The sequence below is a fragment of the Acinonyx jubatus genome, chromosome X (assembly GCF_027475565.1).
Source record: "Acinonyx jubatus isolate Ajub_Pintada_27869175 chromosome X, VMU_Ajub_asm_v1.0, whole genome shotgun sequence".
NCBI classification, from domain to species: domain Eukaryota; kingdom Metazoa; phylum Chordata; class Mammalia; order Carnivora; family Felidae; genus Acinonyx; species Acinonyx jubatus.
Window position 1 is genome coordinate 56,492,836 of NC_069389.1, and position 24,660 is coordinate 56,517,495.

The window sequence follows — 24,660 nt, forward strand, 5'->3', positions numbered from 1 at the left end:
CTCTGTCAGCACAGAGCCCGATGTGGGGCTTGTACTCACGAACTGTGAGATCATGACCTGAACTGAAGTCGGATGTTCAACCAACTGAGCCACCCAGGCGCCCCTCAAACTTTTATTTTTTCACCACAGGCAAACCTACATATAACCTGGTCAAATAAATGGAAGTGCTATTTGGCGATCATTTGATTAGAGTGAAGTTCACCCTTAGAACCAAGTATGGAAACACATGGATTCTTAATGTTTTATACCATTCTGAAGTACCCTGGAATGAAGAAAAGGAAATATGTATTTAGGGAGACATTGGGAAATGCTAGACTGTCAGTTCCTCAATAATAGAGACCAGTTTTTACTCATCTCTATCTCCAGCATCTAGCATAGTCCCTGATACTCAGTAAATGTTTATTGGATGAATTGGTGGATGAGTGAATTAAGGACAGAGAGAGGAAAAAAGCCCCCAATGAACTCAAATTGTAGTACTATTTCTATAATGTAAGGCTTAACAAGGAAAAAGATAAGAGTGAAATAAGAGAGGAGCAAAGGCAGGAAGGCAAAAATAAGGAATCTTCATCTTTAAAAAGAAGGATTAGTATAAACCCACAACTATATGGTCAATTAATCTTCAACAAAGCAGGAAAGAATATCCAATGAGAAAAGGACAAATGGTGTTGAGAAAACTGGTCAGCTACATGCAAAAGAATGAAACTTAGCCACTTTCTTACACCATACACAAAAATAAATTCTAAATGGATTAAAGACCTAAATATGAGACCTGAAACTGTAAAAATCCTAGAAGAGAGCACAGGCAGTAATCTCTGACACAGGCTGAGGCAACTTTTTTCTAGATGTGTCTCCTGAGGCACAGGAAACAAGAGCAAAAATAAACTATTGGAACTACATCAAAACAGAAACCTTCTGCACAGAAGAATAAAAGCCTACAGAATGAGGGAAGATATTTGCAAATGACATATCCGATAAAGGGTTAGTATCCAAAATATATAAAGAACTTACAAAACTCAACACCCCCAAAACATAATCCAATTACAAATGGGCAGAAGACACACACATTTTTCTAAAGAAGACATGCAGCTGGCCAACAGACACATGAAAAAATGTCTAACATCACTTACTATCAGGGAAATGCAAATCAGAACAATGAGATAACACCTCATACCTGTCAGAATGGCTAAAATCAACAACACAAGAAACAACAGGTGTTGGCGAGGATGTGGAGAAAAAAGAACACTTGTGCACTATTGGTGGGAATGCAAACTGGTGCAGCCACTGTGTAGAAACCGTATAGAGGTTCCTCAAGAAGTTAAAAAATAGAACTATCCTAGCATGGGACTCAATCTTGAGATTGTAAATTCATGCCTTATGATGGGCATAGAGCTTACTTTAAGAAAAAAAAAAAAAGAACTACCCTATGATCCAGTAATTGCGTTACTGGGTATTTACTCAAAGAATACAAAAACGCTAATTCAAGGGACACATGCACCCTATTTTTATAGCAGCATTATTTACAATAGCCAAGATATGGAAGCATCCCAGTGTCCATTGACTGATGAAAGGATAAAGACAAATGTGTTATATATACATATATATATGAATATTAGCCATAAAAAAGAATGAAATCTTGCCATTTGCAATGACATGGATGGAGCCAGAAAGTATAATGCTAAGCAAAATAAGTCAGAGAAAGACAAATACCATGTGATTTCACTCATATGTGGAATTTAAGAAACAAAACGAATGAGCAAAGGGAAAAAGAGACAAACCAAGAAACAGATTTTTTTTAGAATTTATACATGAGATTTAAAAATTTTTTAAATATTTATTTAATTTTTTATTTATATTTGGGAGAGAGAGACAGACAGACAGAGACAGAGCATGAGCAGCAGATGGGGAGAGAGAGAGAGAGAGACAAAGAGAGACACACAGAATCTGAGCAGGGTCCAGGCTCCAATCTGTCAGCACAGAGTCCTATCAGGGGCTCGAATTCACGAACTGTGAGGTCATGACCTGAGCCAAAGTTAGACGCTTAACCGACTGAGCCAGCCAGGTGCCCCTAATGTTTATTTATTTCTGAGAGAAAGAGAGACAGAGTGTGAGTAGGGGAGAGGCAGAGAAAGAGGGAGAATTGGAAGCAGGCTCCAGGCTCTGAGCTGTCAGCACAGAGCCTGACACGGGGCTCGAACTCACAGACTGCAAGATCATGACCTAAGCCAAAGTCAGACGCTTAACCTACTGAGCCACCCAGGTGCCCCCAAACAGATTTCTAATTATAGAAAGCAAACTGATTGTTACCAGAGGGGAGGGGAAGGGGTTGGGTTAAATAGGTGATGGGGCATTTGTCATGATGAGCACTGGGTGATGGATGGAATTGTTGAATCTCTATATTGTATACCTGAAACTAATATAAAACTATATGTTAACTAACTGGAATTAGAAAACAGAAGGATTAGTGAAATGCAGTGAAAAATTCCTCCTTAGTAGCAAGTCCATTTGTGGCAATCTGACCTAATATGCTTCTGACTATACTCCCCTCTTTAACATTCCCTCTGTCCTGTCCAAACATCTCTCCCAACTTTGGAGGCAACATATCCCAATTTACTCCCATAAGATCAACTGACTTTATAAGACACACTCTAGGATATATGTGGGTCCCAAGGTCTCTACAGACATTCTGCTATGGCACTATCCCTTGGGAAGTCAACTTACATTAATATTACTTCTCTGAGTTCCATTTACACTTTTTTTTTAAATGAGAGCTTTATTGAGATAGAATTCATTTACTATACAATTTGCCCATTTAAATTGTATAATTCAATGGATTTTAGTATATTCATGGATGTGTGCAACGATTACCTCAGTTTTACATCGTCATCATTTATTTTTTTATTATTTTAATTCCAGTGTAATCAACACACCATATTATATTAATTTCAAGTGTACAATATGGTGATTCAACAATTTCACATATTATTCGGTGCTCATCAAGATACGTGTACTCTTAAATTTTTTTTTAATGTTTATTTTATTTTTGAGACAGAGAGAGACACAGCACGAGCAGGGAAGGGGCAGAGAGAGAGGGAGACACAGAATGTGAAGCAGGCTCCAGGCTCTGAGCTGTCAGCACAGAGCCCGACGCGGGGCTCAAACTCACAAACTGTGAGATCATGACCTGAGCCGAAGTCGGACGCTTAACCGACTGAGCCACCCAGGCGCCCCAAGATACGTGTACTCTTAATCCCCTTCACCTATTTCACCCATGCACCTCCCCTCTGGGAACCATCAGTTTGTTCTCCATAGTTAAGAGTCCGTTTTTTGTCTCTTTTTTCCCCCTTTGTTCATTTGTTTTGTTTCTTAAATTCCACATGTGAGTGAAATCATATGGTATTTATCTTTCTCTGACTGGCTTGTTTTATTTATCATTATATTCTCTAGATCCATCCATGTTGTTGCAAATGGTAAGATTTCATTTTTTATGGACAAATGATATTCCATTGTATGTTTATATATGTATACATATATACATATATATATATATGTATCTCACATTTTTTTTATCCATTCATCTATCGACGGACATTTAGGTTGCTTCTGTAATTTGGCTATTGTAAATAATGCTGTTTAAATATAGGGGTGCATGTCTCCTTTTGAATTAGTGTTTTTGTTTTCTTTGGGTAAATACCCAGTAGTGTGATTACCAGATCACAGGGTAGTTCTATTTTTAATTTTTTTAAGGAAACTCCATACTGTTTTCCACAGTGGCTGTACCAGTTTGCATCTCCACCCATTGTTATCATTAAAAAAAATAGAAAACCTGTATGCTTTAGCTATATTCTCCCATCCCTCTATCCCCCATAGTCTTATGCAAGCACCATTCTACTTTCTGTCTCCATAGATTCACCTATTCTGGACATCTCATATAAATGGAATCATATATGTGGTCTTTTGTGACTGGCTTTTTTCAATTGACATAATGTTTTTAAGGTCCATCCATGTTGTACCATGTGTCAGAATTTATTCCTTATATGCCTGAATATTATTCCATTGTATGGATATACCATATTTCGATTATCCATTTATCAGTTGATGTACCTTTGGGCTATTATGAATAATACTGCTATAAACATTCATATATACAAGTTTTTATGTGAACACACATTTTCATTCCTCTTGGGTATATAACTAGGAGTAGAATTTCTGGATCATGTGGTACATTTATGTTTAATTGAGGAACTGCTACACTATCTTCCAAAGTAGCTGCACTATTTTATATATCCATCAGGAGATTTCTAGTTTCTCACATTCTTGCTAACACTTGTTATCTGCTAATCAAAGTCCATTTATTTAGATGTTCTTGAATTTCTTCCAGCAATGTTTTGTAGTTTTCAGAGTGTAAGTTTTATGCTTTTGTTAAATTTGTTCCTAAGCACTTTATTCCTTTTCATGTTTTTGTAAATGGATTTGTTTAATTTCATTTTCAAATTCTTCACTGTAAGTGTATAGAAATACAATTTACATTTGCATATTGATCTTGTATCCTGCAACCCTGAACTCATTTATTAGTTCTAATAGTTTTTTTCTTCCAAAGTCTCCACATTTTTATTTACATTCTAGTTAGTTAACATATCGTGTGACATTGGTTTCAGATTTTAGTGATTCATCACTTACATATAACACCCAGTGCTCATATAAAAGTGCCCTCCTTAATACCCATCACCCATTTAGCCCTCCCCCCACGTCCCTCCACCAACTCTCACTTTGTTCTCTTTTTTTAAATTAATTTTTTATTTAATTTTTTTTGTTTTTATCTGTTTGTTCTCTATTGTTAACCCTCTTATGGTTTGTTTCCCCCTCTCTCTTATTTTCCCCTTCCCAATTTTTGTTTCCTAAATTCCACATGAGTGAAATCATATGGTATTTGTCTTTCAGTGACTTATTTTACTTAGCATAATACACTCTAGTTCCATCCACGCCGTTGCAAATGGCAAGATGTCATTCTTGTTTCTGGCTGAGTAATATTCCATTGTGTATATATTTATATATATGAATGGACACTTGGGCTCTTTCCTAGTTCTAATAATTTTTTTAGCAGATTCCTTAGGGTTTTCTATATACAAGATCATGTCATCTGCAAACAGAGATAGTTTTACTTCTTCCTTTTTATTTTGGACACCTATTATTTTTTTCTTGCCAATTTCCCTGGCTACAACTTCTAGTACAATGTTGAATGCAGGTGATGATCACTTATAGTTCTTAAAACAGTATTGGAGACCAAGCTATTCACTTTTTTTTCACTTTCTTTTAAAATTTTTTAAGTTTTTTTATTCATTCTGAGAGAGAGACAGAGAGAGAGAGTGAGTTCACAAGCAGGGGTGGGGCAAAGAGGAGAGACAGAAAGCCAAACAGTCTCCAGACCATCACAGCACAGAGCCGGATGTGGGGCTCAAACTCACAAACCATGAGATTGTGACTTAAGCCAAGATCAAGAGTCAGACACTTAACCGACTGCACCACCCAGGCCCCCCTTTTTCCACTTTCTCTTGATTAATGTTTTCTGTTTATTTAGTTACTTGGTAACTTACTGAGGACAGAAATCATACTTAGTACTGATACATCCCATATTATTATGTTCAACACCTTGAAAGTATTCAATAAATATTATGATTGATAATAATAATTATAAAATATTGACCTCTCAGAGGTCAAACTCTTTTCCTCTGTTGCTTGGCTGGCTCCTCTCACCTTGAACTTGACTTGGCCAAAGTGCGCCAATGGACTCCTCGCCCCACCCTCCCAATGGTGCTCTGCCTCCACTGTTTCCTATCTTAGTTAATGGCATAATCAGATGACCAGGCACCACAAACAGAAACCTGGGAATCATTCTAATCTTCCACTCCTTACCCCTGCATTTAATTGGCTATTAAGTCCCCTTTGATCCTGCCTTCTATATATTTGGATTCGGTTTCCTCTTCTCTATGCCTACAACCACTTAGTTCAGGCTTTCATTTTTCACCTGAAATTATTATTGTATTCCAACTGGTGACCTGATCTCCTTTGTTATCTCCTCCAATCTTTTCTACACACTGTTGCAAGGGTGATTGTGGGAAGCTTGATAATGGCCCCCAAAAGATATACATGTCCTAATTCCTGGAATTTGTGAATATTACCTCACATGGCAAAAAAGTAGGACTTTGCAGATGTGACTAAGTTAAGGCTCTTAAGATGGGGAAATTATCCAGATGGGCCCTGAATTTACTGACAAGTGTTCTTAGAGAAGCAGAGAGAGATTTGACACACAAAGGAAAAGGCAATGTGACCATGGAGGCAGAAATTGCAGTGATGCAGCCACAAGCCAAGGAATGCCAGCAGCCACCAAGAACTGGAACTGGAAGAGACAAGACACAGTCTCCCCTAGAGCTTCCTGAGAGATACTGAAGAATCACGGCCCTGCCCACATCTTAATTTCTTCCCAGTGATAGTGATTTCAGACTTCTGGCTTCCAGAACTGTGAGAGAATAAACTTCTGTTTTTTAAAGCCACCTAATCTGTGGTAATTTTTTACAACAGCTTCAGGACAGTAATACAGTGATCTTTCTGAAGTTCAAACCTATCAGATATAGAAAAAATTTATTCTGTCTCTCAGTCTCTTTCACTCTCAAATAAATAAATAAATAAATAAATAAATAAATAAATAAGGGGCACCTGGGTGGCTCAGTCAGTTAAGCGTCTGACTCTTGGTTTTGGATCAGGTCATGATCTCATAGTTCATGGATTCGAGCCTGACATGGGGCTCCTCGCTGTTGGCGTGGAGCCTGCCTTGGATTTTCTCTCATTCCCTCTCTCTCTGCCCCTCCCCTGCTCACTCTCTCTCAAAATATATAAATAAGCTTTAAAAAATTAAAAAATAAATGAACAAATAAATACACACACACACACACACACACACACACACACACACACAGAGGCACGCATGCCCATGTCTGTGGTAATCTGGAAGAAAATATACCAAAATGTTAACAATTTCTCCATAATGGGATTATGATGATTTTTGTACTTCTCTTTTCAAGTTTTGCCCTCAAAAAGCATATATTACTTTTATTATCAGAAAAAAACAATATAAATTATTAAAAAAAAAAAAACTCTTCAAGGAGCGCCTGGGTGGCTCAGTCGGTTGAGCGTCCAACTTCAGTGCAGGTCATGATCTTGCAGTTCGTGACTTCGAGCCCCACATTGGGCTTACTGCTGTCAGCCTGTTATGGCAAAGCCTGCTTCGTATACTCTCTCCTCTCCGCTCTCTGCCCCTCCCCCACTTATTCTATCTCTCAAAAAATAAAAACAAAACTTTTCAATGTTTCCCCATCACCTACAAAGTACAAACTTCTAAGCACAGCACGGGCCCTTAATTTGGCCTATGCCTATCTCTCTTGCCTAATTTCCTATGACTTAGCTTCCCTACTTTTCTTCAACTATGCCAAATTACCTAAAACATAGGTCATTCTGCCTCTGATCCGTTGCAAATCGGTCTGACTTCAACCTCTTGGTTAAGACCCAATTCAAAAGTGTTCTTTCCTGTGAAACCATTCCTGATCCACTCATGCAGAGCCCTGCTACCTTTGAGTTACCACTAATATGAGCTACCTCTAATATGCTGCTATTATTTGCCTAGAGTATTGCAATTATTTGTTTACATCAACATTTCTCTGTTTGTGTTGTGATTGTCTTGAGATACACAAATGTACAATTTTTCTTTTACTTTGCTACCAAATATTTTCCAATATAAACAGCTGTTGTGATTTTTAACAAAGCATACATTCATTGAAGTGTTATTGAATTCATAGCTTTTTTTATAATTTGTATTTTTCACTCAAGAGACACTAAAAACCATCATTTGGGTGTCTGTAAAATATTTGATATTAAAAATTCCTCATAGATCTTTATACACTTATATGCAAAGAAAGCTAAATTATTTTTTAAAGTGAGAAAGTCATGGCTCAGAAAAGTATGTATAGTTTAGCTTAATCCTATGTATATAAAAAAGTATGAACATTTGTTGACCAAGTCAGTACAAATATAGAAAATAGAAACATAGGGGCGCCTGGGGTAGCTCAGTGGGTTGAGTGTCCGACTCTTGATTTCGGTCTCGGCTTAGGTCATGATACCAAGGGCATGGTATTGAGTTCCTTGTTGGGCTCCGCCTGCTTAAGATTCTCTCTCTCTCTCTCCCTCCCTCTGCCCCTCTCCCTTGCCTGCATGTGCACATACTCTCTCTCTCAAAAGAAAGCATTTAAATTTTAGCTAATTAAAATTAAATACAATTAACAATTCAGTACCTGGGTGCCTGGATGACTCAGTTGGTTAAGCATCTGACTTCCGTTCCGGTCATGATCTCACAGTTCAAGGGTTCAAGCCCCACATTGGGCTCCTTGCAGGCAGTGCAGAGCCTGCTTGGGATTCTCTCCCTCCCTCTCTCTCTATGCCCCTCCCCTACTCATGCTTTTTTTTCTCTCTTCCTCTCAAAACAAATAAAAATAAACTTAAAAAATAAAATCTTAAGGGGTGCCTGGGTGTCTCAGTTAAGTGTTCCGCTTCAGCTCAGGTAATGATCTCACGGTTTGTGAGTTAAGTGCTCCACGTGTTGGGTTCTGTGCTGACAGCACAGAGCCTGTAGCCTTCTGCAGATTCTCTCTCTCTCTGCCCTCCCTCGCTCACACTCTCTCTCAAAAATAAATAAACATTAAAAAAATAATAAGCGAATCTTTCTTTAAAAAAATAAAATATTTTAAAAGACACAATTCAGTTCCTCAGTCACACAAATCATATCTCAAGCCCTCATTGGCCACATTATGTATAGCCAGTAGTTACTGCATTGAACAGAGCAAATAACCTTTCTATACTTGCATTAGTTCCCATTGGACAGTGCAGATCTAGATCACTGACCCCACATAAGGTGACGCCAGTTTGGGCACCCTGAAACCCTGAGTGTGAAATAGTTAACTAGTGAGAACTACAAACACCGATCAGTTGAGCCTTATGCTCTTGATTAACTTGAATCCTGAAAAATGAAAAGTGCCTACCTGATTGGCATCCTAGAGAATAGAGAATCAGTCTATACCTGTACATGGATACAATGTATCCATGGCAATGAAGACACCTGTTGAATCTGTAAATTGCAAGGACAATAGTGGTGTTTGGATTGCTGGGTTGCCTGGTTACCATGGAAATAGGTGCTGGTTACAGTTATGTGCAATCACAGAGACTAAAGTATCAACCCGCCCCCCCCCCCCCCGTCCTCTCCCCCATCCCTTTCAACCTTTCAAGAACCATAACCATAATCATAACCATAACCATAGTGATGACTGTTTCAGTTGGGCTTCACGAGTAGACCTGGCAGCAGAAGCAACTAGAAACCTGATTAAGTATGGAGTGTCAGAGTGCAAGCCCTAATGAGGAAGTGTGAAAAAAGAAACATGGCGGGGCATTTTTTCAGAAGGAAAAGGCTAGATCTACCATGCTGAATACAATGACATTGTTACTCCCGCTTTTTGCACAGGCGCAGTGCAAGATTTCTCAAAGCACGCCTACGCGCATGTTTTCTCCCCTTCTCTTTCCACTTTCCTCTCTCTCCCTTTTTTCCGCTTTTTCCTTTGCCGCTCCCATCACTGGGTCTTTCAGTCTTTCCGTCAGCCCGCTTATGTCTCTCCTTCCGACCCTCCATCCCCCTCCCTACTTATCCCCCTCCCCCTTCCTTTTCCGTCTGGAGCAGGCGGCAGTTTGCGCATGCGAATTAAGTGGACAGCCCCGCTCTTTGTCCCCATCTGTCGTTCACACGAACTCAAACCTTTCGCATTCAGTAGCCAATACGGTTGAAGAAATGGCGGAAAACCGATTCCGCCTTTGGAGATAAACCTTGATTGGCAACTCAGGTAACCAATGAAGAACACCATTTTGTACCCCTTGGGAGGCACCGAGCTCCGTCGTCTCGTTTCCGGCGGTCGCGCGCTCTTTTCTCGGGACGGTAGAGGCCGTGTAGCGTCGCCGTTACTCTGAGGAGAGAACAGTCGGTAGAGGGTGAGTTTTGGGACGACTTAGTTCTTCTTTGGGTGGGGAGTAGGATTTCCTGCGACAAGAAGCTAGGGCGAGGCTAGGTTTGGAGGGAGGTTGGCCGTTCGTTCCAAGGCCCCTTGAGGCCTTGTCCCCACCGCCACACGGCGTCCTCAGCCCACCCGCAGGGGCCCATCGCTCTAAGCTCGCTTTGCTTTCTTGTTTGACTGGCTCCCGTTGCCTTTCCCGCTCCGTTTCTTTATGCGACTCGTCTTCGAATCCGAGTTCTGTCAGTAAGTTCCCCGGCCTTTTACCCGCCCTGGGCCTGGGTGTGGGGTCTATTATCCGAGAGCCCTGAAGTCGCTGCTGGAGGAGGAGGCGCTTTGCCGGCGCTCCTCCTCTCAGCCTCGCGAGGCCATTAATTCAGAATGAGAAGTGCCGTCCCCCCCACCCCCAGCGATGTTTCTTTGTCAAAACTCTAAGCTGGGAAGTTCATCTCCTAGTCCAGACCCCGCGGTTTTCCTAATCAGGTTCTTTTTTTTTCTTTTTTTTTTTTTCTTTTTAAGTCTTGTTGCCTAGCTACTCGACCCGTTTACAACATCATTGTTTAAAAATGAAAATTAATTTCATGGATTTCCTATTGGGTATTTTCCCCTTGGGGGAACTTGTTGTCCCCTGAAACCTTTCTTTGTGTTCTTAACAGAGAAATTGAGATTAGGGAGGATTTGGGAGGCACTTTATCTTCAGCCAAAGTTGAGGTAGGTGTAGGGGGTAGGATTGCCAGCTAAAACACAGGACGCCCCGTTAAATTTGGATTTCACATAGGAAACAAATTCTTTTTAGCATGCGTTGCTTGGGCTTTATACTAAAATATCATTTTTTTATCTGAAATTCAAATTTAACTGTATATTGTGTATCTTTATATTGTAAATCTGGCTAGATTTATACTGTGTGTTTGTGCAACTTCCTTGTTAATAAATGAAAGGTCCTAAGAAACACTTAGAAAAGTACCTTACCATGTCAGTGCATTGTACAGCTTTCAGGCAAGTTCATATCCATGCAGCCATCTAGGTCAGTAGATGTTTACCAGTTTTCCCCCACAGGTTCCACTTACAAAGTTGATCCTTTTCCTGAAAATGGATTTCAGATATGTATGGTGTAGTGTTTGGTCTTATACCTAAACCACATTTGTGCAACTGTACTGTGTCCAGTAGCCCCAGTCTTTCTAAATCAGCAGTACATATTTTCTCTCAAAAGTCCTTATCTGAGTTAGTCATTGGGACAGGTAAGTAGACAAATCCTTGATGCTGATCTTTGTGCTTAGTTCTCAGAGGCCCAATGGTTAGGGGACAGTGAATTTATTGCTCACAAGAGATTTCTGCAGTTAATTCCAAATTCTGTTGGTGGTCATCATCAGAAATAAGTGACAGGGCCAGTACTTAACTGAGTACTTGGTACTTTCCGGGCACTGTTTTAAGTGATTTATACGATATTATTTAGTCTTCACCATTGAATGCCTTCTTGGGAAAGAATAAACTGGAGGGAAAATTATAAAGATTAGCATTGTGGAGACATTTATTCAGAAACACTAAGGTAAGCACTTTGGTTGTAAAAAATGATTTTTCCTAGAATCCAAAAGAGAGGAGGAAGCATGTAAATTAATGACATTTGTCTAACTAGAGCACCAATCAAATGTAGGAATAGGGATAGTGGTTCCCAGCAGGAACAAATGCTTGCTGTGGTCAGGATCTCATTTTAGTCCTTAAAGGAACTAGCCCTGTGAAGTTGCTGTTGTTACCCTCTTCTTATAGGTGAGTAAACTGAGGCTTAGAAGTTAGGTGACATGGCTAGTCAGTTTGTTGGACCCTAAACTTTGAAATCAAGCTTTGATTAGTAAGCTTGCATCATTGTGCTGAGTATGAGCTTTAGAGTTAAATAGATGTGAGTTCCACTCCTTGCTCCACATTTGAGTGACCTTAGATGGGCATCAGTTTTCTTTTCCGGGAGAGTAATAGTTTTGAGCATTAAGTGAGATAATGCAGACTTAGCACAGTGCCTGGCATATAGTGGTTGGTAAATATCTGGTATTATCATGTCAACTACCAGGCTCCACTTTCTAAAACCAAAAATAATCTCCCTTGAAGTTTAATCTTAAGTGGTTTAGAACATGCTAGCATTTTATCCTCAAGGAAGCAGATCATTTCTTAGAAGTTGTAAAATGGTTTTTCTGAAATGGAGTGGTGAGGTTTGGTTAGGATGTAAATACAAATACAGAGTTTTTAATATTTGTTTTGAATAGATCTCTATGAGAATTTTTATTGATGTGTAATATAAATCCATAATGTAAATTGTGTAATATTATATATATATATAATGTAATGTGTAATTTAATCCACAATATAGTGGATTTCTGAATGGGATGCAAGATACTGAGGTTGGGGCCACTGACTCCCAAACTAAAGACTGGAAGGGAAAAAAAAAAACAGTTTCCTTGCATTCTAGCCAGGGGTAAGAAGGTAAGAGGACCTAGTTGGAGAAACGGCTGTGAAGATAACTCAAGTTTCTGCGATAGGCCAATTTGGAGTCGGGGAAGAGGGAGGTGTTTAATAGCTGGGACTCAAATAGAGATCTGATTCTAATGCCCACCTAACCCAAACCCCAACTGTTGCTGGAGTAGACTTTATAAATTTTTATGTTATAATATCCTATTTTTACAAACATGATTTCCCTTTTTTAGAGGAAACAGTGCTGCACTATGCGGTAAGAGTCACAAAAATAGGTTCAATTCTAATTTTAAGAATTTATTATAAGGAAATAATTTAGAAAAGCAATAAGCAAGAAGATACTGCAGCATTATAATAGGAAAAAGCTGAAAACAATCTAAATGTCTCATAGTTTAGTAAATTAGTGTATATCCACATGGACTTTGTATAGCTGTTAAAAATTATACTGACACTAAAAGTGAAGAAAAACTGAATATACAATGGTAAATTATAACTGCATTATATTGAAATGATACTGTATGTTTTGGAAGGTAAATAAGTAAAAATCGAAATTGTAGGAGGAATATTTACTCATGGATGTGTTCCAAGATTTAGCTATGAACATGGTTTATATGTAATGTTGAAAAACTAGGAACAACCCAAGTGTCCAACACAATAGGTGCTTGGTTGATGGCTAAATACTATGTCCATTAAAAATTAATGTATAAGATTTGGGGGTGCCTGGGTGGCTCAGTTGGTTAAGTGTCCCACTTCGGCTCAGGTCATCATCTTACACACAGTTGGTGTGTTCAAGCTCCACGTCGGGGTCTGTGCCGACAGCATGGAGCCTGGAACCTGCTTTGGATTCTGTGTCTCCCTCTCTCTCTGCCCCTCCCCCACTTGCACTCTGTCTCTGTCTCAAAAATAAACATTAAAAAATTTTTTTAATTAATGTAGAAGATTTAGCGATATAAAAGTTGTTTATCGTGTAATAAAGTAGAAAAGGCAGGTTGCAAAATAGTCTATAATATACAAATATGTATATGTACAATGACTGGAAGGGTAAATGTTGACTATTTTCTAGTGGTGGGTCTTTGGATTTTTTTTTTTTATTTCTATGTTTTGTAATAGATGCCTTATTAATGAGAAACATAAGATTGATGAAATGATATAAATAAGATTCAAGTCTTGGCTTAAATGTCAACTTTCCAGTTAGACTTCTCTCACAGATGTATTTAAAATTTCAGTCTAGGGGTACCTGGGTGGCTCAGTTAACCAGGTTAAGTGTCCAACTCTAGATTTTGGCTCAGGTCATGATCTCATGGTTGGTGAGTTGGGCTCCACGCTGGCAGTAGGGAGTCTGCTTGGGTTCTCTCTCTCTCTGCCCTTTCCCAGTTCACTTTCTCTTTCAAAGTAAATAAACTTTCAAAAAAGTAAATAAAATTGCAGCCTTACTTCCTTTTTAAAATGTTTACTTTGAGAGAGAGTTCACACTCATGCAGGCAAGCAGGGGAGGGGAGAGAGTGGGAGAGAGAATCCCAAGCAGGCTCCACCCTGTTGGGCAGAGCCCAACTAGGGGCTCAATCTCAGGATTTGTGAGTTCATGACCTGAGCCAAGATCAGGAGTCAGATGAAATCAAGAGTCAGACACTTAACTGACCGAGCCACCCAGGCACCCTGCATTCTTATCCCTTTCACTTCCTATCCACTCCCCCCTCTCATTTTTCTTTATTTTCCAGTAGTACTTATTTTTTATTAAGTACTATATAATTATGTGTATTTTGTCTTACTAGAAGGTAAGCACAACTGAAGTCAAGAATCTTTGCTTTATTCATTGATGCGTCCCAAGCACCTATAATAGTGCCTAGCAAATAGTAAACATTCAGTGAATATTTGTCGGGTGAGTTAGTGAAATATGTTTCAATTTGTGTGTGTGTATATACATATATATGTATATATGAAAACTGGTCAATAACGTATAAATAGGAAAGTTTTCATTTTGCTTGACTTCTGTTCTTGTCTACATTCATGTATTTATTTATTTATTTATTTTTAATTTAGAGAGTGGGAGCAGGGGAGAGGGGCAGGGGAAGGAGGGAGAGAGAAAGAATGAGAATCCTACGCAGGCTCCACACAAAGCATGGAGCCCAACATGAGACTCGATCCCACAACCTGGGATCATGACCTGAGCTAAAATCAAGAGCTACCCAGGTTTCTCATTCATATCTTTGAAAAAAAAATACCCTTTTCCTCTTTATTAAACCTTTCGCTTTTAAAACATCAAACATTTTTCTTGTTTACATAGTCTTCATTATTTTTAATGCTGTATAACATTCCATTGAATAGATGTACCATAATTTATTAAAAACCATACCTCTAATTTTTTTTTAAATTTTGGGTATTTTAAGTCATTTTGTTACTGTAAAGGTCATTGAAGTGACTATTTCATGGATGTGGTTTTTAAATTTTAAAATTATATTCTTAGGATAAATTTCTAGGAGTAGAACTTCTTAAGTTACAGAATATTAACATCTTGATAGCTCTTTTTTTTAATGTTTATTCATTTTTGAAAGAGAGAGAGCAGGGGAGGGGCAGAGAGAAAGGGAGACAGTTTCCAAAGATGGCTCTGTGCTGACGACAGAAGGCCCAATGGGGGGCTTGAACTCAAACTGAGAGATCATGACCTGAGCTGAAGTTGGACGCTTAACTGACTGAGCCACCCAGACACCCCAACATCTTGATAGCTCTTATTATTGTCTTACAAAATAATTTGTGGATATAGAATTTGATAATTGTTGTTTCTAGTTTTGGCGGGATATGATGAAATATATCAGGAAAGTTTTTATATACATAAAGTATTGTCATGTATCCATCATCCAAAATCAATAGTTATCAAGACATTGTCACATTTTCTTTGAGAAATAGTTTTCTTTATTTTAAAGGATTCATATCATGGAAACAACAAGTATTCATGACAAAGGTCCTTCTCCACATCTTTCCTTCAGCTAAACTCTGACTAGAAGGTCTTGTGTTTAGGGGGAAGGATTGAGGATTGGCTTTTTCCTTTAATTACTGGAGAACTGTCCTTGAATGAGGAAGATGGTTCTCAGCTTGTTAACTAGATCAATTAGAAAATTTCCATTTTAAAACCAACTTGTGAATTCAGTCTGGATTGTACCAGGAATTTTCATTTTGTTTTCTTTTTTATCTTACATTGATTTTTTAGATGAGATTTAAAATTACAGTTGTATATTCATATTTTTGTATTGCTTTCATTGCTTTAGTAGTCCTTTATCTTTCTATTGTGATTAATAACAGTAATTACTGAGTGCTTACCAAATTCCAGTACTGAACTAGTGTTTTCACATATTTATGAATGCTCCTAGCCATCTTGAGACGTAGGTATTTTTATTATCCCCTTTATAACAGCTTAAGGAATTTGTGAAGAAGTAATTTACTAAGTAGTACATAGCTGTTAAGTATTAGGACCATGCTTCAAATCTAAGTCTAACTCCACAGTTCATACTTTTTCTGCTGTTGATTCCACAATATCTACTATAGGCCAGGACTGTGCAGTGTGCTGGAGAACAAGATTTACTACTAGTTCTTGTCCTTGTGGTAACTAGCATCTATTTCATTGTGTTTTAATATTATGATAGGGCCATTTTTTAGGGGATGGCTTCTTTGAGGAAAGTAGCTTCCAATTAATGTATAGAATTAGTGAACTGGAAGTTTCCTCCAGTTACTCTCGTGAACCTGTTCTCATTCAGTACTTGTCTAGTTTCTGTGTGCAACATAACTGCTAATGTCTGGTTGTTCTTAGATTTTTGAATGGTACTCCTTTGCTATACTTGTTCAACATACCCGGTTGTTTGAATCTGGCAAAAGCCAGGACGTCAGAGATGATTTGTGACATTATGTCATCAGGAAGGTGACTGATAAGCCCTGATAATGTTTGACGGTCCACATTTTCCTTTTAGGGTGCAAAAATGCAGAGCAATAAAACCTTTAACTTGGAGAAGCAAAACCATACTCCAAGGAAGCATCATCAGCATCACCACCAGCAGCACCACCAACAGCAACAGCAACAGCCACCACCGCCACCAATACCTGCAAATGGGCAACAAGCCAGCAGCCAAAGTGAGTTCACACTTGTAAGTGGGTAGTTTTAGATTAGTGTCTTGAGATTATAAGAATAAGCCTTTGTGGCACACCTTTGTTCTTCTTTTCCCTACTTATCTCCTAATACTTCTTAGGATAGAAAAAGGGTGATTCTCTGAAACAAGGAGCAGACGTGTTGGATAGCAGATGAGTACAAGTTGCTGTGCTGTGTTGGCATAGTCTACTGCCAAACAGATGTGTCTGTATTTTACCTCAGAGCTTGGTTCTTAGAGGTAATCATCAGATGACTGGTAGTTAGAAAATATAGAGCAAGCCTTTAATGGAAAAGAAGGCTGGTACTGAGTATTATACTTTTAGCCTGGGGTCTGTACCAGCCTGTTTTTAATCAGAGTAAACATTCTTTAAAGGCACGTTCCCACTCATTTAGCCAACTTTGAGCACCTATTGTGTGCCTCTAACACTAAAACCAACCTACCCGTCTTTTATTTCCAGAAATCCCTACAAAGAATACTGTTTCCTAACTCATTTCCTTTCATTCCATTAACCTAAGCATGAAAGAATGGGAGCTGTTAAGGTTATGAAGATTGGTTAAAAAAAAATGGTTATGAAGATTGGTGAGAGATTGGGAAAATGGAGCAATTATGTTTTAAATATAAAAAGCTGGTCCCTACTGACATAAGTCTCCTTGACTTGCTTAATTTTCCCTTTGACCAATAGATCCTATATTGTCTTTCTGTCTCTGACTTAATCTGGGTGGCTCCTGGCCCATAGTAGTGCCATTGAGTCCTCTCAGATGTCTGCATACTGCTTTCACATTTTAAGGTACAATTTACTGATGAGTGGTTAGTGGATACATTGCATTGGGAAATGGTGTTTGACTTCTCTACAGCAGTTAGGTTTAGTAATCTGGGAGCAGTTGTAACTCTGAGAAAGTGACTGTAGATCTCTTTGTCCAATCCTTTGAGTGACTGTATGTCTTCTCTCAGATGAAGGCTTGACTATTGACCTGAAGAATTTTAGGAAACCAGGAGAGAAGACCTTCACCCAACGTAGCCGGCTCTTTGTGGGCAATCTTCCTCCTGACATCACTGAGGAAGAGATGAGGAAACTATTTGAGAAATACGGGAAGGCAGGCGAAGTCTTCATTCATAAGGATAAGGGCTTTGGCTTTATCCGCTTGGTGAGCAACCATGGGTTTTTAGAATGTGTGCTCTAAAAGGTGGGGAAACTGGGGAATGATGGGCTTGGAAATTTAGACAGTGGAAACAATTCTCAGATGGTCTGTTTGTTAAATGTTTATAGTTGGAGTTGGTAGCACAGGACAGAAAATGCAGATTTTGTTTTTATTTTTCCTCATAGGTTTTTGCTTTGTTTCAAGGACAACATAGGTTTATTTGCCTTGGACGCTAAAACTAAAGTATGCCTGTTGGAACTTTTTAATTGGTAAATTTCAAACATACAGAAGTAGACAGAGTAGTATATGAACCTATACATACTTAATGCCCAGCTTCAATAATTATCAACTCATACTTTATCTTAGTAATGATTAGGGTTTATATAATTTCTTTGAAAAGTTCTTACATAGGACTTTTTAAAATCACGAGGGGACAATTTTATTTGTATCTTATTTTTAAAAAATTTTTAAGTTGTGCTAAAAGTTATCGTAACCATTTTTAACTGTAGATCTTTTTTCATAAAATCTGATTTAATTAGGAAACATGTTTAAGTGTATAGGGGGAATCTTTTCTAGACATTATCTACATAAACAAGGAACATGATATGCTAGCAAGGTTATTAGAAGTGGCGGTTAGAACTAAAATATTCTGGCTACTATTTTAAGGGTAGGTTTTAGGCTCATCATTGTCCCACTTGGGAGAATAACCTATGATACTGATGACCATGTAAGTAGTATTTACTTCTAGAATTCCCAATCGATTTATTGCAAGGCTATCAGAACAGTTAGGTTTATCTATTTATTATCCAAAGATTTATCTGAAACCTAGCTCTATTCTTTCAGTACTATCAAGGTTCCTTTATATGTGTGTTGTCAAGGTTTTAGGGGGGGAGGCATTTTGTTTTGAGCTATGCTACTTTAGACTCTCGATGGCTGTGATGTGGTCTTTGTCAAAACTGAGTTATTCTGATGTCTGTCTGCTTCCTAGGAAACACGAACCCTAGCAGAGATTGCCAAAGTAGAGCTGGACAACATGCCACTTCGTGGAAAGCAGCTGCGTGTGCGCTTTGCCTGCCATAGTGCATCGCTCACAGTCCGAAACCTTCCTCAGTATGTTTCTAACGAACTGCTGGAGGAAGCTTTTTCTGTGTTTGGCCAAGTGGAAAGGGCTGTAGTCATCGTGGATGATAGAGGAAGGCCCTCAGGAAAAGGCATTGTTGAATTCTCAGGGAAGCCAGCTGCTCGGAAAGCTCTGGACAGGTGCAGTGAAGGCTCCTTCCTGTTAACCACGTAAGTAGGGGTTGCTTTTAGAAATAGAATTTAGATTGCTACTTCTTTCAGTGGTATGGAGAGTTAGCCCCTAGGAACCATGTTCTTATGTTCACTTAAAGACTTTGGATACTACTTCAGCTCTCTAGTAGGGTTTTCAGTGTAAAATTAATGAAAATAGTATAAGGATTAAGAAACCTTTCAGGGGAGCCTGGGTGGCTCAGTCAGTTAAGTGCCCAACTCTTGATTTTGGCTCAGGTTATGATCTCCTGGTTCATGAGATCAAGTCCCATGTCCACGCAGAGCCTGCTTGGGATTCTTTCTCCCGTTCTCTGCCCCTTCCCCCTACACATTTTCTTTGTCTCTCAAAATAAATAAATATTAAAAAAACCTTTTAGTCTTTTAGTAGGTTGTCATTTAGTCAGCGTTAAATCTCCCTTTACCTTGAAGTCTTAGAACTCCGAAAAGTTGGGGCACCTGGGTGGCTCAGTTGGTTAAGCATTCAACTTTGGCTCAGGTCATGATCTCACTGCTTGTGGGTTTGAGCCCTGTGTCAGGCTTTGTGCTGACAGCTCAGACCCTGGAGCCGGCTTCAGATTCTGTCTCTGTCTTTCTGCACTTCCCCTGCTTGCTCTCTGTCTCTGTCTCTCTCTCAAAAATAAAATTTAAAAAGTAATAAAAAGAATTCTGAAAAGTTGTTTTGTGCATGCAAAACACATGTGCATGTGTTTGTTCCAAGTGATTATCTGGTATTCTCTAGATACTGGATATTTAGGCTGTACTTAAGTATCCTATTTACTTTGAACATCTTTGAGGCTATATTCAGAGATCTAAAGCTTGACTCCATCCTTTCAACCCCAGATTCCACATAATGCCATCAAAAGACCTTGGTTACTTGGGGCTTGGTATAAAAACCCCTTCAGAAATATGTTTAATTGTTCAGTCCTGACCCCTGACTGGTTTGCTGTGCCAGTGACCGGTGTAGAGAGGAAGCCTGGTATAGGGCATAATTTGATTAATGCTGAGCTGCTTGCTTCCAGATTTCCTCGGCCTGTGACTGTGGAGCCCATGGACCAGTTGGATGATGAAGAGGGACTTCCAGAGAAGCTGGTTATAAAGAACCAGCAATTTCATAAGTATGTGGTCCCATCACTTCTGTGTTAGGTGTTTGTCTATTCTTAAGGAAGCTTGTAAAGGGATGTATAAAAGAGGCAGGTCTTTGCTATATGTATTCACTGGCAATGGCCCTCAGGAGGAATGCAGTGCTTAGTTGGGGGAATCTTTGACAGAGTTTTAATAGCCCAGGAACTTTGTCTATAGGGAGCGAGAACAGCCACCCAGATTTGCACAGCCTGGCTCCTTTGAATATGAGTATGCCATGCGCTGGAAGGCACTCATTGAGATGGAGAAGCAGCAGCAGGACCAAGTGGACCGCAACATCAAGGAAGCTCGTGAGAAGCTGGAGATGGAGATGGAGGCTGCTCGCCATGAGCACCAAGTCATGTTAATGAGACAGGGTGAGTATAGGCCTGTAAGTCTTAAACCTAGAACAAGAACAAAATGGCTTTTTTCAGAAGGGTCTTTGTATCATTCAGTAGAAAAAGGCCTAAACCTCTGCTTTTATTCTCTGAAATATTTTGTTGATCTTGGTAGTCAAATGAGCTTGGAAATGTGGCAGAGAATACTGGATTCTATGGAGAAAGAAATCATACGTTTGACTTCATTTTTGGAATCTGGATAGCTCAGATGACCACTCAGGGATTATATATCCCCTTTGCTTTCTGGATCTTTATTTATGGAAAATTATTGGGTCTGTATGAGGAGAATGAAGAATACTCTAAATTAGTCTATTGTTTTTCTAGATTTGATGAGGCGTCAAGAAGAACTCCGGAGGATGGAAGAGCTGCACAACCAAGAGGTGCAAAAACGAAAGCAACTGGAGCTCAGGTAACTAACTCTCAAACCCTTTTTTTCTGATCCCTCTAAAAGGTAATGTCTCATTACTGTTTCCTACCACCGTGCTACCTCATGCATTTGTAAATGTGTTGGCAAATATTTCCTGGCTGCTTCTCAAGTTCTCCCTTTGGATGGGAAATGTTTTGGCTGCCCATGGTTCTAGGAATTATCCAGAGCTGCACTAAAGGTAAAGCAGCTGAGTGCTGATCTCATGAGGCTCCTTTGTGAAAGAACTTGCTTTAGGGCTGGACACATTTACAGTGAATTTTTTGGAAAGCTATGATAGTTTTCAGTAGACTCTTAATTTCCTTGGCTGAGTCCCTGTTAAGATAATCTGCTCAAGTTCTGGAATGTCTCTGCCTAAATATCTTGGTGACTCTCTATAGGCAGGAGGAAGAGCGCAGGCGCCGTGAAGAAGAGATGCGGCGGCAGCAGGAAGAAATGATGCGGCGACAGCAGGAAGGATTCAAGGGAACATTCCCTGATGCGGTATATCTCCCGTGTGCCCATGATGTGCCAGGGCAGTCCTGATATGACAGACCCACCAAATGTCCACTTGGACTTTAAAACATTACAGGTTATGAGCAGTTTTTGTATTCTATGAAACTCCTCTTTTAGAAGAATTCATAGGAAGGAAAGATAAGGTTTGAAGAGGAGTTCTTGTCTCATAGGCAATATAGGATGAAGAGCTGGGGCCAGTGTATACTGTTTAGACTCAGTGACTGCCCAATGAGAGCTGTCCAGTCCTATAGCAGCCTTGACTAGCTCTCTGGTGTCCTTGGAGTTGTTGCACATACTGGGGTCCTAGAAGAAATCAACTGTCTTTCCCCTTGGCTTTTACCTCTCCTTTTGTTCCTAATAGGGGACTCTGACTTGAGTCCTTGTAGGTCTAACCTTGAATCCACTGCACAACTAGCAAGGAGATACTGGTTTTCCTCAGCTTGGTCTCCGTGTACTTGGAACGTGTTGATCACTCTATCTGCTTCCCTTAGTGTGTGTCCTCAGTATATTGTGAATGGTGGAATGCAGTGCTGTCTTGGACTGTCTTGAGTATTTCTTATTTTTCAGAGAGAACAGGAGATACGGATGGGCCAGATGGCCATGGGAGGTAAGGACTTACGAGATTAATGGTTCTGATTTCCTTTTTTGTTTCATTTCTGGTAAACTATGTAGCTTCTCGGACATTGTCCAGATTTAAGGGGCTGACATTTCTGGGAGCATCGTTTTTGGGTGGGGTAACGTGTCCTTAGCTCAGAGGTCTTGTTGAATTGTTTCCTCTCGCACAGAGATTGACAATCTCTGTCTCCTGTACTGATCACACTGCTCTGCTTTAGGTGCTATGGGCATAAACAACAGAGGCGCCATGCCCCCTGCTCCAGTGCCAGCTGGTACCCCAGCTCCTCCAGGACCTGCCACTATGATGCCAGATGGAACCTTGGGATTGGTAATAAACTGTGGAGCCTTACAGTAATTCTAAATGATGATAGGAGAAAGGACTTTGCTTTCAAAGTCCCTGTCTGCCACAGTTTTGCTATAGTTTTTAAGACCACTGTTTTCCATTAAATGTAATCTCAGGGTCTTGATTTGAACAAACCCATTCTCAAACTATACTTTGTCTAGGAGTTAAGTAAATGCCTTCTGTTTAGTTGCTACCTTGGGTTAATGGGTTTTTTTTTTTTTGGAGGGAAGGCAATGAAACTTAGGTATTATCACATAAAATAGATGTAAATCCACAAGGCTTTATGGCTCATACAATCCTGAATTAATAGTCATAGCATCAGAACTTTAAAACTGGATGGCTTAATGTTGCCGAAGAATGATGGCATGTCCTTGTTCATATATACTTAGTTCAGGAGAAAAGACTTAACTAGAAATTATTCAACCTGGGAATTCAGAATGTAATATTATTTAATAGGAATAGGGATAAAAAGATAAGGATAGGATAGTTGGGTGGGTCTGTAATTCAGACAGCCTTCTTTTCAGGGATATCCACTTGAGTTCTTTATTTTTTAATGTTTATTTTGAGAGAGTGCATGAGTAGGGGAAGGGCAGAGAGAGAGAGAGAGCATCCCAAGCAGGCTCTGCATGGCGCAGATGTAGACATGGGGCTCCATCCCACAAACCGGGAGATTATGACCTGAGGTGAAACCAAGAGTTGGAAACTTAACCGGCTCAGCCACCTAGGTGCCCCAAGGATGTCCACTGGAATTTTAAACAGGCTTAGTCACCCCTAGCACATTAAGAGCTTTGAGTAGTTGGGGTGCCTGGGTGGCTCAGTTGGTTGAGCATCGACTTCAGCTCAGGTCACAATCTCACGGTTCGTGAGTTCAAGCCCCACATCAGGCTTGCTGCTGTCAGTGCAGAGCCTGCTTTGGATCCTCTCCCCCTCTCTCTCTGTACCTCCCCCACTTGTGCTCTCTCTCTCTCAAAAATAAACATTTAAAAAAAGAGCTTTGAATAGTTGAGTGGAAATGGCCTTCAGGGGAGGTATTACAGATGAGTGGGAAGCTTGGGGCATAGGTTCTATTGTAACATTGCTCTCTTTTTCTCTTAAAAGACCCCACCAACAAGTGAACGCTTTGGCCAGGCTGCTACCATGGAAGGAATTGGGGCCATTGGTGGAACCCCTCCTGCGTTCAACCGTGCAGCTCCTGGAGCTGAATTTGCTCCAAACAAACGTCGCCGATACTAATAAAAATTTCAGTGTCTAGTTTCCCAAAAACCCTTAAAAGAAAGACCCTTTTTGGACTAGCCAGAATTCTGCCCTGGAAAAAGTGTTAGGGATTCCTCCCAATAGTTAGGTCTTCCTTGCCTGTACTACTACTCTAAGGGAGTATGCTGGAGGCTGAGGGCAAGGGAGGGGCGATAAAATTTAACAAATCAGTTCTGTGTGGTATATCGTCTAACTAATTGATTCTGTGTGGTGCATTCCTGAAGTCTCCTGTGATTGTTGAGGGCCTGGGGGGGGGGGGGACCATGACAAAATGGATCCAGTTAGACCCCCTGTTAGTCTTGATCATTCCATTCTTTGTCCATCCTGTTCTATTTGCTTTCTCATTCTTAAACCCTCCAACGCCAGAGACACTGCCACATACACCACAAAAACAAACATCCCCCAATGACCTTAGCCCCATTGCTCCACTTGGCAGGTGGGAATTCAGGCAAATGTCCACAGAGGTCACAGACCACATACATACGGTTCTGTTATATCCCATATATTACCCCTTCGTGTCCTAAGGAAGACATTTTCTCTTAGAGATTTTCATTTTAGTGTATCTTTAAGAAAAATCTTGTGTTAAGTTGCCTCCATCTTTTTTCTTGGGTAAGGGTAACCCAGGAATGGCCCTTTTGTGTCTATGATGTTGCTGTTCACAGCTTTTCTTGATAGGCTAGTACAATCTTGGGAACAGAGTTGCTGTATGCTGAAGGTCGGACAGTAGCTCTTAGCCTTGCCTATCTTAGGTAGTTACGCTGTGCATTTTTTTATTGGTGTACCATGTTTGATTTGTCCCTGATATCTTTGGAGTTTTTCTGAGAAATGGAGCAGTAATGCAGCATCAACTTATTAAAATACATTTTAAGCCTTTTAATTTTCTGTGCTATTTT

At 39.7% G+C, this 24,660-nt stretch overlaps 1 protein-coding gene across 2 annotated transcripts; it reads left to right on the forward strand.

Annotated features, from left to right (window-relative positions):
* The first annotated feature begins 9,909 nt into the window (after positions 1–9,909).
* NONO (non-POU domain containing octamer binding) lies at positions 9,910–24,644 on the forward strand. 2 transcript variants are annotated; one of them, XM_027053681.2, is made up of 11 exons: positions 9,910–9,932; positions 16,514–16,673; positions 17,642–17,835; positions 18,818–19,119; positions 20,139–20,234; positions 20,419–20,615; positions 20,961–21,045; positions 21,441–21,543; positions 22,123–22,162; positions 22,389–22,498; positions 23,612–24,644. In XM_027053681.2, the coding sequence occupies exons 2-11, from the start codon at positions 16,523–16,525 to the stop codon at positions 23,744–23,746; spliced, it is 1,413 nt and encodes a 470-aa protein (XP_026909482.1). In that variant the 5' UTR covers positions 9,910–9,932; positions 16,514–16,522; the 3' UTR covers positions 23,747–24,644. The 2 variants fall into 2 exon arrangements, with proteins under 2 accessions (XP_026909482.1, XP_026909481.1); XM_027053680.2 differs by lacking the exon at positions 9,910–9,932 and adding an exon at positions 9,938–10,077.
* Positions 24,645–24,660: the final 16 nt, after the last annotated feature.

Excerpts from the sequence above, each read along its gene's own strand:
- NONO (XM_027053681.2), top strand. The coding sequence starts at position 16,523 with ATGCAGAGCAATAAAACCTTTAACTTGGAGAAGCAAAACCATACTCCA. Across the intron at positions 16,674-17,641 it reads GCAACAAGCCAGCAGCCAAA|ATGAAGGCTTGACTATTGAC; the intron begins GTGAGTTCACAC and ends GTCTTCTCTCAG. Across the intron at positions 19,120-20,138 it reads GGCTCCTTCCTGTTAACCAC|ATTTCCTCGGCCTGTGACTG; the intron begins GTAAGTAGGGGT and ends GCTTGCTTCCAG.